Source organism: Mobula birostris, chromosome 27 (assembly GCF_030028105.1).
Source record: "Mobula birostris isolate sMobBir1 chromosome 27, sMobBir1.hap1, whole genome shotgun sequence".
NCBI lineage: Eukaryota > Metazoa > Chordata > Chondrichthyes > Myliobatiformes > Myliobatidae > Mobula > Mobula birostris.
Window position 1 is genome coordinate 20,732,209 of NC_092396.1, and position 13,560 is coordinate 20,745,768.

At 37.9% G+C, this 13,560-nt stretch overlaps 1 protein-coding gene across 9 annotated transcripts in view; it reads left to right on the forward strand.

The window, feature by feature from the left end:
- ubr4 (ubiquitin protein ligase E3 component n-recognin 4) overlaps positions 1 to 13,560 on the forward strand; it is a 216,145-nt gene that overhangs the window by 12,655 nt on the left and 189,930 nt on the right. For all 9 annotated transcript variants that reach the window (XM_072245454.1, XM_072245455.1, XM_072245456.1 and 6 more), the window contains exons 2-9: positions 2,756 to 2,853; positions 3,338 to 3,441; positions 4,674 to 4,803; positions 4,934 to 5,073; positions 6,734 to 6,836; positions 7,625 to 7,766; positions 9,247 to 9,371; positions 12,827 to 12,948. In XM_072245454.1, the coding sequence (XP_072101555.1) occupies positions 2,756 to 2,853; positions 3,338 to 3,441; positions 4,674 to 4,803; positions 4,934 to 5,073; positions 6,734 to 6,836; positions 7,625 to 7,766; positions 9,247 to 9,371; positions 12,827 to 12,948 (964 nt within the window). The remainder of the gene's footprint in view (positions 1 to 2,755; positions 2,854 to 3,337; positions 3,442 to 4,673; positions 4,804 to 4,933; positions 5,074 to 6,733; positions 6,837 to 7,624; positions 7,767 to 9,246; positions 9,372 to 12,826; positions 12,949 to 13,560) is intronic.

The following is a 13,560-nucleotide window of genomic DNA, read 5'->3' on the forward strand; positions in this document are numbered from 1 at the left end:
TTATATGCTGATGGTGATTTATCAGGGTCTCCAAATATGATTTGAAATGCGTTGGGATGGGCTGTTTCTTGTTTGGAGAAGGCATCATGCAGTATTGTGGGCTCTTAATTATAGTTGGCTGCTGGTATATAAACTGTGGTCACAATCGCAGATGAGAGCTACCCAGGTAAATAGAATGGATGGCTTTTGATCATTAGGTGTTCCAAGTTGGAGGAATACGAGTTTGACAGAACTGCCACATTGGAACATCACCAAGAGTTTATCGTGAAACATCCACCTCCTCCTTTTGCCTTTTCCAAATCAGCAGTTGGGTCCATTCTGTAAATCAATAAGCCTTCGGGTCTGATTACTGTATCTGGTGTGCCCAGAGAAAGCCACGTCTCGGTCATACAAAGAATACAACAGGATCTCATTTCTCTCCAATAGAGCAACCTTGTCCTCAGTTTAGTTCTCTGGTGACTGCACATTTGCCAACAAGATGCTGGGTAGAGGAGGCTTCATTCCACTGTGTTTCAGCCTGCCTTGTTGTCCCGTCCCCAGCGCCTCACTTTCGGCCATGGCGATGAACCTTTGTCCTCTTAAACATGCAGTTACTGCCTGGTCTGCTGAGTCATGAGATCTGTAGTTCATTAAGTTGACTTAAAAGTACATTGCTTAGAGGGAAGTTGCATCCTGCAGATTGCAGTGAGAATAAGTTGAAAGAGGTATATTTTAAAGAATATTTGGGACAGTTGTATTCAGCCCACAGAATGTTGCCATGAGGGCCAGATGGTCTGCATCCCAGAGTGTTTAAGGAAGTAGCCCAAGAAATAATGGATGCATTAGTGATTATTTTTCAAAACTCTTTAGATTCTGGTCTAGTTCCTGAGGATTGGAGGGTGGCTAATGTAACCCTGCTCTTTAAAAAAGGAGGGAGAGAGAATCCGGGGAATCATAGACCGCTTAGCCTAACATCGGTGGTGGGGAAAATGCTAGAGTCAGTTATCAAAGATTTGCAAAGCGGTGAAATCATCGGACAAAGTCAGCATGGATTTGTGAAAGGAAAATCATGTCTGATGAATCGCATTGAATTTTTTGAGGATGTAACTAGTAGAGTGGTAGGGGAGAACCAGTGGATGTGGTATATTTGGATTTTCAAAAGGCTTTTGACAAGGTCCCACACAGGAGATTAGTGTGCAAACGTAAAGCACATGGTATTGGGGGTATGGTATTGATGTGGATAGAGAATTGGTTGGCAGACAGGAAGCAAAGAGTAGGAATAAATAGGACCTTTTCAGAATGGCAGGCAGTGACTAGTGAGGTACCACAAGGCTCAGTGCTGGGACCCCAGTTGTTTACAATATATATTAATGACTTAGATGAGGGAATTAAATGCAGCATCTCCAAGCTTGTGGATGACATGAAGCTGGGCAGCAGTGTTAGCTGTGAGGAGGATACTTAGAGGATGCAGGGTGACTTGGATAGGTTAGGTGAGTAGGCAAGTTCATGGCAGATGCAATTTAATGTGGATAAATGTGAGGTTATCCACTTTGGTGGCAAAAACAGGAAAACAGATTATTATCTGTATGGTGGCCAATTAGGAAAAGGGGAGGTGCAGCGAGACCTGGGTGTCATTATACACCAGTCATTGAAAGTGGGCATGCAGGTACAGCAGGCGGTGAAAAAGGCGAATGGTATGCTGGCATTCATAGCAAGAGGATTCGAGTACAGGAGCAGGGAGGTACTACTGCAGTTGTACAAGGCCTTGGTGAGACCACACCGAGAATATTTTGTGCAGTTTTGGTCCCCTAATCTGAGGAAAGACATTCTTGCCATAGAGGGAGTACAAAGAAGGTTCACCAGATTGATTCCTGGGATGGCAGGACTTTCATATGATGAAAGACTGGATCGGCTAGGCTTATACTCTTTGGAATTTAGAAGATTGAGGGGGGATCTTATTGAAACGTATAAAATCCAAAAGGGATTGGGCAGTCTAGATGCAGGAAGATTGTTCCCGATGTTGGGGAAGTCTAGAACGAGGGGTCACAGTTTGAGGATAAAGGGGAAGCCTTTTAGGACCGAGATTAGGAAAAACTTCTTCATACAGAGAGTGATGAATCTGTGGAATTCTCTGCCACAGGAAACAGTTGAGGCCAGTTCATTGGCTATACTTAAGAGGGAGTTAGATATGGCCCTTGTGGCTAATGGGATCTGGGGGTATGGAGAGAAAGCAGGTACAGGGTTCTGAGTTGGATGATCAGCCATGATCGTACTGAATGGCGGTGCAGGCTCGAAGGGCCGAATGGCCTACTCCACCTATTTTCTATGTTTCTCTGATCACTGGCACAATCATTGCTCCATGTTGTTATCCAGATTCACTCAGCTCCACATTGTATAATGATCCTGATCCAGACGTGGGTGGAAGTGTTAACTGCAAGGGATCTGAGTAGCTTTTATGACATTAGTGTGACCATTAATTATATTAATGCACCCAGGAAGTTCAGCAAACTTGACGGAGGCCATTGGGAGATCCCAGGAATGTTTAGGATTGCACACTTTGAAAGTGCTCTCTTACTATGACTTGTAAACAAGTTTACCTCACTGAATCCTTTTGACTTGAAATGTTACTTTTGTTTGTCTTTCTAGGTGCTTGGCTGTCCTGCTGATTATACCCAGCACTTCTACTTTTATCTGAATTGCTCTACTATAAATCTTTCTTTGATGGATTCATAGGTACTTGGGTTAATTTAAAGGTTCTGATTGACTTGTATTTCAGTGAGAAGGAGATTCTGCATCATGAGAAACATTATGAGCCATTCTACTCATCATTTGTGGCTTTGTCTGCACATTACATATCAACAGTCTGTGCACAAAGTGAGTATTCCTGATCAAATTAATATCATAAAAGTCTTTTTGATAGAGAATTGTAATGATTATCAGTGCAGAAGGACCAGAATCCTTCAAGTTTAAGCCATTCTGGCTTTAAACCCCAGAGAAAGATTTGGAGGATTATGCACATCTTGAATTATGGAGGTGTTCTGATAAGATCAAAAATAAAGTTTAGAGCCCTTTTCAACATAATAACAAAGTTTTTTAGCTTCTGATTATATTTTGAATGACCCTTTTGTGTATATGGATATTACCATATTTTATGTTATATCACTGAATTATGCAGCACGAGAGGAGGTCATTTGCCTTTGCTGGCTCTGTGAAAGACCTACCCATTTTGTCCTGTTCAAGCATCTCCTATGTCAAAAGTTTCTAGAAGTTTCCTTTCCGGTTAAATTTGTAATTCATAAAATATTTCATGTTTTGAAAACCTTACTTTACTAATTACCAACTTTTCCAACATTTCTAGTTCCTAGGAATCAACTACTATCTGTTGCTGCTGCATGTAAAGTCCTGATAGAATTCTCATTGATGCGTCTTGAGAATCCAGATGAAGCATGTGCTGTTTCGCAGGTAATTGTTTAACACTCAGATTGGTTGTAAATGTAAAAAGTTCTTAGGTGAATATTTATTATCCAATAAAGTTAAATCATTTTTCTAATTTGTCTTCTTGCATGCTTGTATCTAGTTTTCTCATAGGTATCTAGTAAGTAATTGTATTGGTGATGGCTTTATTGCCTTTCTTGGGGATCATCTCGAAAGGTCACCAAGTGTTCAGATCCTATTCCAGGGCTTAAGAATGAAACATGCAATAACACTCATTTGCAGCATTTTTGAGAAGGGAAGGTCTTTTAAACAGACCATTAAATTAAGACTTTGCCTTTTTTTTTTGAATGAACATGCAAGATCTTTTGGAATTTTCTCGGAGGATAATGGAGTTCTTCCTGAGCCCAAACAATAATTAATCATCTGCACCAATAAAGTCAACTGGTTGTTTATTTCACTGCAGTAAGCAGAACCATGCTGTGTGAAATGATCACATTTAAAAAGACTTGATTGTCCTTTAGAATGTCCTGAGTGCATCATAAGATTCAAATAGTTTTAATTATCTGGGGGCATTTTTGATTTACAGATCCTGGGGCAAAGAAGGATGGGCGTGTCAGAATGTTTTAAGTATAGATCTTCCTGCAAAAGGAAGTTTCAACAGAAGTTGATAGCATTTTTGTTAAGTATCAAAGAAAAGGAAACTAAAAAGAAGCTACACTTGGTTGGAGATCAGCTAAAATCTACTTTTACTGGCTGATAAGGCCCTTTCCCATTCCCATTCTTAGTGCCTTATTTACCTTAACAAAATCCCTCTTCTGCTGCTTTTAGAAGATACCTTAACATTTATGTTTTGCAGTGTTTTTGGCTACTGCCTCAAATTCTTTCTTGCTTAGGGCAACCGATTGGTATTTATTGCTATTTTCAGAATGTGTTCATGAATGTACATAAGTGTGTATATACCTTCAGCACATATTTTATATCAGCCAACTTCCATAAATTTCAATATTATTTTTTTGAAGTAATGAAAATAAAAAAGCACGGTAATCTTGAAAGGGCTTAACTGAATAGACCTGACGAAGGGTCTCGGCCTGAAACGTTGACTGTACCTCTTCCTAGAGATGCTGCCTGGCCTGCTGCGTTCACCAGCAACTTTTATGTGTGTTAACTGAATAGAAAAGTTTGTTCATAAATGTTTTGCTGTAAATGTATGCATTTTTCTACTTTTCAACTCTTATTTTGTTGTCACACTTCTTCCTCAGAAACACTTGATCCTCTTGATCAAGGGCCTTTGCACTGGCTGTAGCCGACTGGACAGGACTGAGATAATTACTTTCACAGCGATGATGAAGTCAGCCAAACTGCCGAAGACAGTAAAGACTCTCTCAGATGGTACGCCTTTGATTGTGAATCTCAGTTCATTTTCTTGTTACTATTACCCAATTTCTACATCATCCTTGGTGCTCAGGGCTTATTGACAGTTTGTTATGCTTAACTTCATTGTATAACTTTCTTTACTTAGTGGAGGATCAGAAAGAGCCTGTCCCTCCATTGACTCCTGAACTACGACAAAAGGAGGTGCAAATGAATTTCTTGAACCAGTTGACTTCTGTTTTCAACCCAGATGTATCAACCTCATCTGCCCCTCCTCCTGTGGCTCAGGTAAATGAACTCTGCACCTTTTGAGCAAGGCTTTATTAAGAATCATAAATTAATAGGCTATTGTATGACAAAAATCAGATTTTTTTGTAGTGCAATACTGTATTACCAATGAGGAGAGTACCAACAGATACCATGAGAAAATTCTAAGTGATAGGGTGATTCAGAATGCATTTATGTAAGGAAATTTGCCAAACTGTTTCTGAGCAAGATTTTTATTTTAGGAAATATGAGTTTTTTTTTAATGTCATAAATGTTGGGGGAACAGCCTTTTTTGAAGCTGTTACAGATGATGTACAGTGTGGCAAGCCCTCTTCTGGATAGGAGTAGAAAGAAACTATAGTGGATTCTGTTAATTGGGCCATCGGTTATTCAGGGCAGCTATTTATTTGGGACAATTCTTAAAAGAAACTAATTCAGAAACTAGCCAGGATTCCCTTCATTTATTTGGGAAACTAGCCCACTTAATTGAGACAGAAGATTTGCATACAGTTTCTAACTAGAGTCAATCAGATGACCGTTAGACTACACTGTGCTTAGAGCAAACAGTTTTTAAATAGCTTTTAATCACTGATAGTTGGCAAAAAATAAGAGGTAAGACAATTCAGAACTGTTTTTCTCACTGTAGTTTATTCAGACTTGGAGATGCCGGAAATGGCTGGGATTGAGAATGAAATGATTTAATTATTTCAAGTTAGGAACTGCAAAGAATTTGAAGGTATTAACTATCATATTGAACATTACAATGAAAATGAAGATTTGCAGGATGCAATCGTCAAAAGCATTATTTGAGGGCAGTCCATTACCTGCTCCAGGTGGTGCGCTGGTTTTTTATGTTTATAATCAATCAAAAGAACATGGCAGCATACATTGGATGAATTCTGCCATCAATAACTTACTAGGAACTGATACAATTTTATAGTACTGTAGTGCTATTAGTATTATAATTTGTTCTGTATTTCATTTAAATACATAATTTGTTACCCCGTTTGACTTTATACCTTTTTAACTGTTTCCATGAAACTTAGGCTAATTGGGTGCAGCTTAATTAGGCCAGAACGTACTGGTCCCGTTGTGTTCCAATTAGCCGGAATCAACTGTATTCTGCTCAATAAACATGTTTTGTCATTCAGTTATATGATGGCTAATTTGTATTTTAATTTTATTCACCTGTCTCTTCAAATTCAGATTTTTGTATTCATTTGGGAAGAGCATCATTGGTATATGAGTTACCTGCATTATTCTTTTGAATAATTTGACCAATTTATTGGAAGTTATTGCTGAGTTATTTATGTTGTGATTTAGATTTTACTTACTGGAAGTTGTTTATTAAGTACTCAAGCTCTTTTTTTTAAACTGTCAATTTCTGTCAGTTAAGCCTGGATGTGAACCTAGATTAAAGGTGAAAATACATTGATTCTGAACAACTTCGTGAATCCTTCACAAAAATACTTTGTTTTCATCTGGAAAATACTTTCTTTTACCTGGTTCTGCTTTGACCATGTGTACTTGTTTCTGCAAATGTTTAGAACGGGCATATGAAAATATGATATGTAAGATACTATGGTTGACCTGGTGGGGAATGAAACACCTACATAGTCTGGTATGGCTGAACAGCTTGTTTTCTTAATGTGAATTTTGTGCATCTTTTTTAATTGATCAGGCGGATGGAGAAAATGTTGAACAGACAGCAGCAGACCAAGTAACTGTTACTAAGATGAAAAATGCATTTATTGCACAGAATGTATCCAGTTTACAAGCATTGGGTGAGTTTAAGTGTGAAATCCTCATAATGAAGAGAGCTACACTCAGATTTTTTTCTTTAAAGCAAATTGAATCATTCATGTGATAAATATGACCACTGATCTTGTATAAATGTGATAATGTCTAATAAACATCGTATATAGCAGGTTAATTGGGCTCCTCAGCTAAGTAAAAACTGTTTTCAATTGGTTACATAGGAATGAGAGTAGGTCATTTTGATCATTGAATTTGTTTCTGTAAGATTGTGGCTGATTTGTGACCTAGTTTGTCATAGGGTAAAGATTATGACTTTATCTACATTCATAAAATCAAGGCCAGGAATATAGTTTTTAAATCTGTGATTAAATGATGATTACCTAAATTTAGAATGATTTCTCAACCAACTAAATCAATTGTCTGTCTGTATTTTGTGACCTTGTGTTTGTAAACTTGCTGTTATTTGTGAAATCGTACTTTTGAAGTACCCATGTTTTGAGTCACTAGCTAGAGTTAGATTGTGGGATAGATGCATTTTGACACATGGGTGGAGAAACATGTAGGTAATTTAGTGAACAGTACAATTGCTAGGTTAGACTGGAGATAGAAGAGAGTGACTGACAGCTAGTAGCTTAATGGGAACCTATTAGGATTACACTTAAAAGAAAGCTAGTGCAGTAATATATATTTTTTCATTTGGTTTACAGTTCATTTGCTATGCTAGATTTTAATTCTGTATGTAGGTTGTTTGTCTGGTCATTGTATTTAACTTGATGTTAAAAGAAATATGTTGATTTCCCTTGTCATTTTGTAGGAGGCTCTGAGAAGCTGTTACGTGTCTGCTTAAACCTTCCCTACTTCCTGCGATACATCAACCGTTTCCAGGATGCTGTTTCTGCCAACTCCTTTTTCATTATGCCTGCTACAGTTGCAGATGCAACTGCAGTACGAAATGGGTAAGTTACAGACAGTCAAAATTTAACTTGTAGGTGTAACTTTTAACCTTCCTGCAATTGGTTAAAAAGTGTTGCTTGATGTGAAGTACATTAAAGATTATTACTCTTTTGAGATACATAAATCAGAATCAGGTTTAATATCACTGGCATATGTTGAGAAATTTATTTACGACAGCAGTACAATGAAATGCATGATAAGTATAGAGAAGGAACTGAGTTACATTAAGTTGCATCTAAAAGAAAGCTAGTGCAGTAATACATTTTTTCTCATTTGGTTTACAGTTCATTTGCTATGCTAGATTTTAATTCTGTATGTAGGTTGTTTGTCTGGCCATTGTACTTAACTCGATGTTAAAAGAAATATGTTGATTTTCCTTGTCATTTTGTCGGAGGCACTGAGACGCTATTATGTGTCTGCTTAAACCTTCCCTACTTTAATATGTCAATTAAATAGTTATGTTGAAATAAGTAGTGCAGAAAATAGAAATAAAAAAGTAGTGAGGTAGTGTTCATGGGTTCAGTGTCCTTTTAGAAATCGGATGGCAAGTGGAAAGAAGCTGTTCCTGAATGTGCCTTTCAGCTGCTGTACCCCCTTTCCGATGGTAACAGTATGTAAAAAGAGCATGCCCTGGGTGGTGGGGGTCCTTAATGATGGACGCTATCTTCCTAAGCCAGTGCTCCTTGAAGATGTCTTAGATACTATGGAGGCTAGTACCTATGATGGAGCTGACTAATTTTACAAGTTTCTGCAACTCACATTGATAGTGTGTAGTAGCCCCCCTCTCTCCACCCCATACCAGATGGTGATGCAGCCAGTCAGAATGTTCTCCATGGTACATTTGTAGAAATTTTCAAGTGTTTTGGTTTACAAACCAAATCTCCTCAAGGTCCTAATGAAATATAGCTGCTGTCTTCTCTTCTTTATAGCTGCATTAATATGTTGCGTACAGGTTGGGTCCTTTGGAGATATTGACACCCAGCAACTTGAAATTTCTCATTCTCTCCAATTCTGATCCCCGAGGATTGGTTTGTGTTCCCTCGTCTTATGCTTTCTGAAGTCCACAGTCAGCTCTTTGGTCTTGCTGATGTTGAATGCAAGGTTGTTGCTGCAATGCCTCTCAACTAACTGGTACATTTCAGTCCTGTATGCATTTCATCACCATCTGAAATTCTGCAAGCACTGTCATGGGTATAGAGAGAGTGCAGCAGTGGGCCAAGCACATATCCCTGTGGCATGCCAGTGTTGATTGTCAGCGAGGTGGAGATGTTATTTCCAATCTACTCAGATTGTGGTTTTTTGGTTAGGAAGTCAAGGATCCAGTTGCATAGTGAAGTACTAATTACTAATGAATGGGTCCCGTTCCTTTGTTCTGGTGAAAACTTGATTGATCTTTGCAAACATTAATGTGTGTTTTTTTAAAATTTCTATTGCACATTGTTTTCTAAATATTTTCTTTTATTACCGTTGCTGTTTCCTCAGATTCCATTCCTTGGTTATTGATGTTACTATGGCACTGGACACACTCTCTCTGCCTGTTCTTGAACCTCTGACCCCTGAAAGACTACAGGATGTAACTGTATTGGCTTTGAGTTGTTTATATGCAGGTCTGTATGAGAACAAATGGAGCACCCTCTCAGAGTCTTGCAATGAATACGTACTTTAAATGTCATAATATGAACTGTGAACTTAGGACTGGGAGAAAAAGTGCTAAAACTTGTTATTCTTCATCCTTTGACAAGTTGATTACATTGAGCATAGTGGTTATTTTGGTATCTATCCCTTTTGTTCAGTTCTCATTCAAGTTGGAATCGCAGAATAGTTACACACTGAAAGCTGTTTAGTCCATCATATCCATGCCATCTCTTTACCCGAGCAGCTGAACAGTTCCATCACATCTTGCCTTTTTTCTGTAGCTTTCAAGTTTTCCCCCCACTATATATTCAACTTCCTCTTGGATATCATAATGGAACACCACACCTGTAGATTCCAACCACACACTGTTTTTAAAAAAAGAACCACTTTATTTTCTCATCACAATTATTTATGTGGTAACCCACACAAAATGCTGGAGAGACTCGGTAGGCAGAGCAGCGTCTATAGAAATGAGTAAATAGTTGATGTTTTGTCCTGAGACCTTTCATCAGGACTGGAAAGGAAGAGGAGAAATGAAGGTAAGAAGGTGAGGGGAGGAAGAAGTACAAAGTGGTAGGTGATAGGTGAAACTGGGAACGGAGGAGGGGGTGAAGTAAAGAGCTGGGAAGTTGGTTGGTAAAAAAGTTAAAGGGCTGGCGAAGGGGGAATCTGATAGGAGAGGACAGCAGACCATGGAAGAAAGGTAAGGGGGAGGAGCACCAGAAAGAGGTGATGGGCAGGTAAGGAGATAAGGTGAGAGATGAAAACAGGAATGAGGAAGGTGAAAGAGAGGGGTGGGAGGCAATTACCAGAAGTTTGAGAAATCGATGTTCATATCTTCAGGTTAGAGGCCACCCAGACGGAAATTAAGGTGTTGCTCCTCCAACCTGAGTGTGGCCTCATCGCGGCAGTATAGGAGGCCCTGGGCTGACATATGGGAATGGGAAGTAGAATTGAAATGGGTGGCCACCGGGAGATCCCGCGTTTTGTGGCGGACAGAGCGAAGGTGTTTCTATTTGCCCTATACTTGCAACCTCCAATCCTTGACTCCCTATTGACTCTATCCAGATGTCATTATTTTACCTACTTCTGTCAAATCCTCTCCTCAGACTCTTCCTTAAAGAAAATAATCACATCTTTACCAGTCTATCCTTTTATGTGAAATTTCTTATTCCTGGAATTCTTGCGAATCTATTATGGATCCTCTCTGTTGCCTTCATGTCCTCCCTTATATGATGTGACCAAAGCAGAGCATGGTGAACCTGCACCAGAGTATTATGAAGGTCTTCCCTTTTGAATGTATGACTACCCTACCTTTTATCCTGTGTCTAAGTAGTTGATGCCCAAAATTACAGCACTGTGTCCTAGGCACATATATATAGCTAGGATGCCCAAGACATTTGCACAGCGCTGTATTTGTCAACGTGGAGCGGACAGCAAGTTTGTAAATCTGGCGAGAGCAAAGGAAGTTGGGAATGGCGAGAGTGGAGTGTCTCAGGAGGGGTGTGGGACAGGTGGCAGAGGAGTACTAGGGGTGGAGAGTGACAGGGGTATGGATACATCCAGCTTGAGATGCCAGACAAGGTAATTTGATTCCAAACAATTGATTTATTGATCATTACAGAATGTTTCTCTAGTGCTTTCCATTCCCTCCACTCTCCCTCTTTTCCCAACGATTCCCCTCACTTTGCCCCCTTCCCACTCTCAGTTCACAATAGAGCTGCATATCAGAAACAGGTACAGTGCAATGCATAAAATTACTTCAGTACTATGCGAAAGTCTTAGACACCCAAGCTATATACAGTATGTGTCTGACATTTTTGCACAGTACTGTATGTATGCCTTATTAACTGCTTTCTCAATCTCTCTTGCCATTTTTAATGACATGCACCCATATATCCTGTTTCTGCATGCATTTTAGAACAGTTCCCTTATGCTAAAAGCTCCTCATTTTCGCTACCAAAATGCATCAACTAGTATTTCCTTGCGTTTCACCAAATCTGTTTTTAATGTTGGTCTTTTCTGCCAGCCTTGTTATATCCTTCTGTAGTTTATCAATGTTCTCTGCAATTTACCAAATGGTTGTGTCATCTGCAAATCTGGGTATTGTGGCTTGTGTTCTTTAGACTTGTAATGTAGACCAAAAAAAAACCCGTGACCCTGGCCCCAATCCATGTTTCTTCATCTTCCAATCAGCAATAAAGCAGGATTCCAACATGATCCTTTCTGTTACTTAGCCAACTTCGTGTTCGTGCTTACAATGCCCTTTTCATGGTGTGAGCTTCGGCTTGGATGATAACCTGTTATGCTGCACAAAGAAACCCCCCACCACATCAACTGCATTGGCGTCATGAAAAAAAATGATCAGACAAGATCATTGTTGCCATGATGTCATGCAGACTTACCTTAATTTATTTTCCTCCAGGTGGCTATTAATAAAATATCCAATTAATATTTCTAAATGCTTTCCCATTACTGTGATTAAACTGGCAAGCTTGTAATACTTGTTATTCTTAAGTTCTCTGATACACATCCCATGTCAGAAGTTTGTTGAAAGATTATGGTCAATTAGCTCATTATTTATTCCTGTACTTCCCTCAAAATTCTTGCCATTATTGATGCTTTTTAAAAGTATCAATGTACAACCTTAGTACATTGACTGTCTTATTTGGAATAGTTTTGCATCATATTCAGGGTATCTCAGCTTCAAACCAACATGTAATTGCATTTGTCACATTGTTGGCTAGAAGGGCTATTTTATTGAAATGGAAAGGTACCTCTGTCCCTACATTAATTCAATGGTTTTCTCAAGTAATGTTATGTCTTAGCTTGGGAAAAATTAGTAGAACTTTTGATCCTCGATTCGATTTTGAGAGAAGATGAGGCTCTTTTGCCAAATATTATCATTTAATTTGAATTAATTTATATGGTTTCCTTCCAATCTTATTTTATATAAATGTGAATTGGTGGTTGATGATTTTTCTTCTTTATTTATATTTATATATAGATGATTGTAAGACGTATTTCTCTGGGAGTTGGTTGCTAATGTTTTTTTTCTCTTTTTTTCTTTTTCTTTTTCTTTCTCGTAGTTACTGGGGGATTTTTTCTTTTAGTAGTTGGGGTTCTCTTTTTCCTTTTTCATTATCATATATTCTTTTTGATAAGTTTTTTTCTCATATATATCAATTTGCTGAAATCTTGTAGCATTTTAAAGCTGCAGAAGATTATGTATCAATAAAAAGATTTTAAAAATGAAAAAATTGTTAACATTCCTAAGTTTTTCCTTTTTCTCATTAAATACAAATTATTTTTTAATTGAAGCTTTGGTTTTGAAAGCTCATAATGTTACATTCTGAACTCATATTCTAAACCAGATATTAAAATTGATTGTTTTAAAGTAGCTAATTTCCGGTTGCTCTTTCACTAGGAGTGAGTGTTGCAACATGCATGGCTATTCTACATGTAGGCAGCAGCTTGCAAGTTCGATCAGGGTCGACCAGTAAAGATGAAGACTATGAAAATGACGCAGCCACAATCGTACAGAAATGTGTAAGTGTTTTATGACTAGCTATATTTTAATGTGTTGCATAACACAATGGAATAATTTAACTTTGTTTTTAACTTTCTTTCTTTATTAATCTTTTTATTGATTTAAGAAAAGCATAAATACAATCAAGAGAATTAGTTCAAATATATATATCAGTAACAATATAAACCAAGATTAAGATGGACATTGTCAAAATTATAGATATTGTTAAACTAGTATAAAATACACAATTTAAAAAAAATGAAAATAACAATTCTCCTCTTACCAGTTTATGAAGAGAAAGGAAGAAAACATTGGGTTTTAAATGAAAAGAAAAAAAAACCCACTACACTATATATAAAAAAACAAAACAAAGGGACTGGGCAGTCCATTTTGAGGATACGATGAAAAAAGAAAGAAAAAGACTTTCTGATCAAATCTAAAACTTTGGGGGAAAAAGATTGAAAGAGTAGTAAATCAAATTAAATGAAAATGTTGCCATATTTGCTCAAATTTAAAGGATGTATCAAATATCCAACATTTTATTTTCTCTAAACTTAAACAGGACATAATGAAGGAGAGCCAATAAAAGACTGTGAGTGGATTAGAATCTTTCTACTTCAATAAAATGGCTC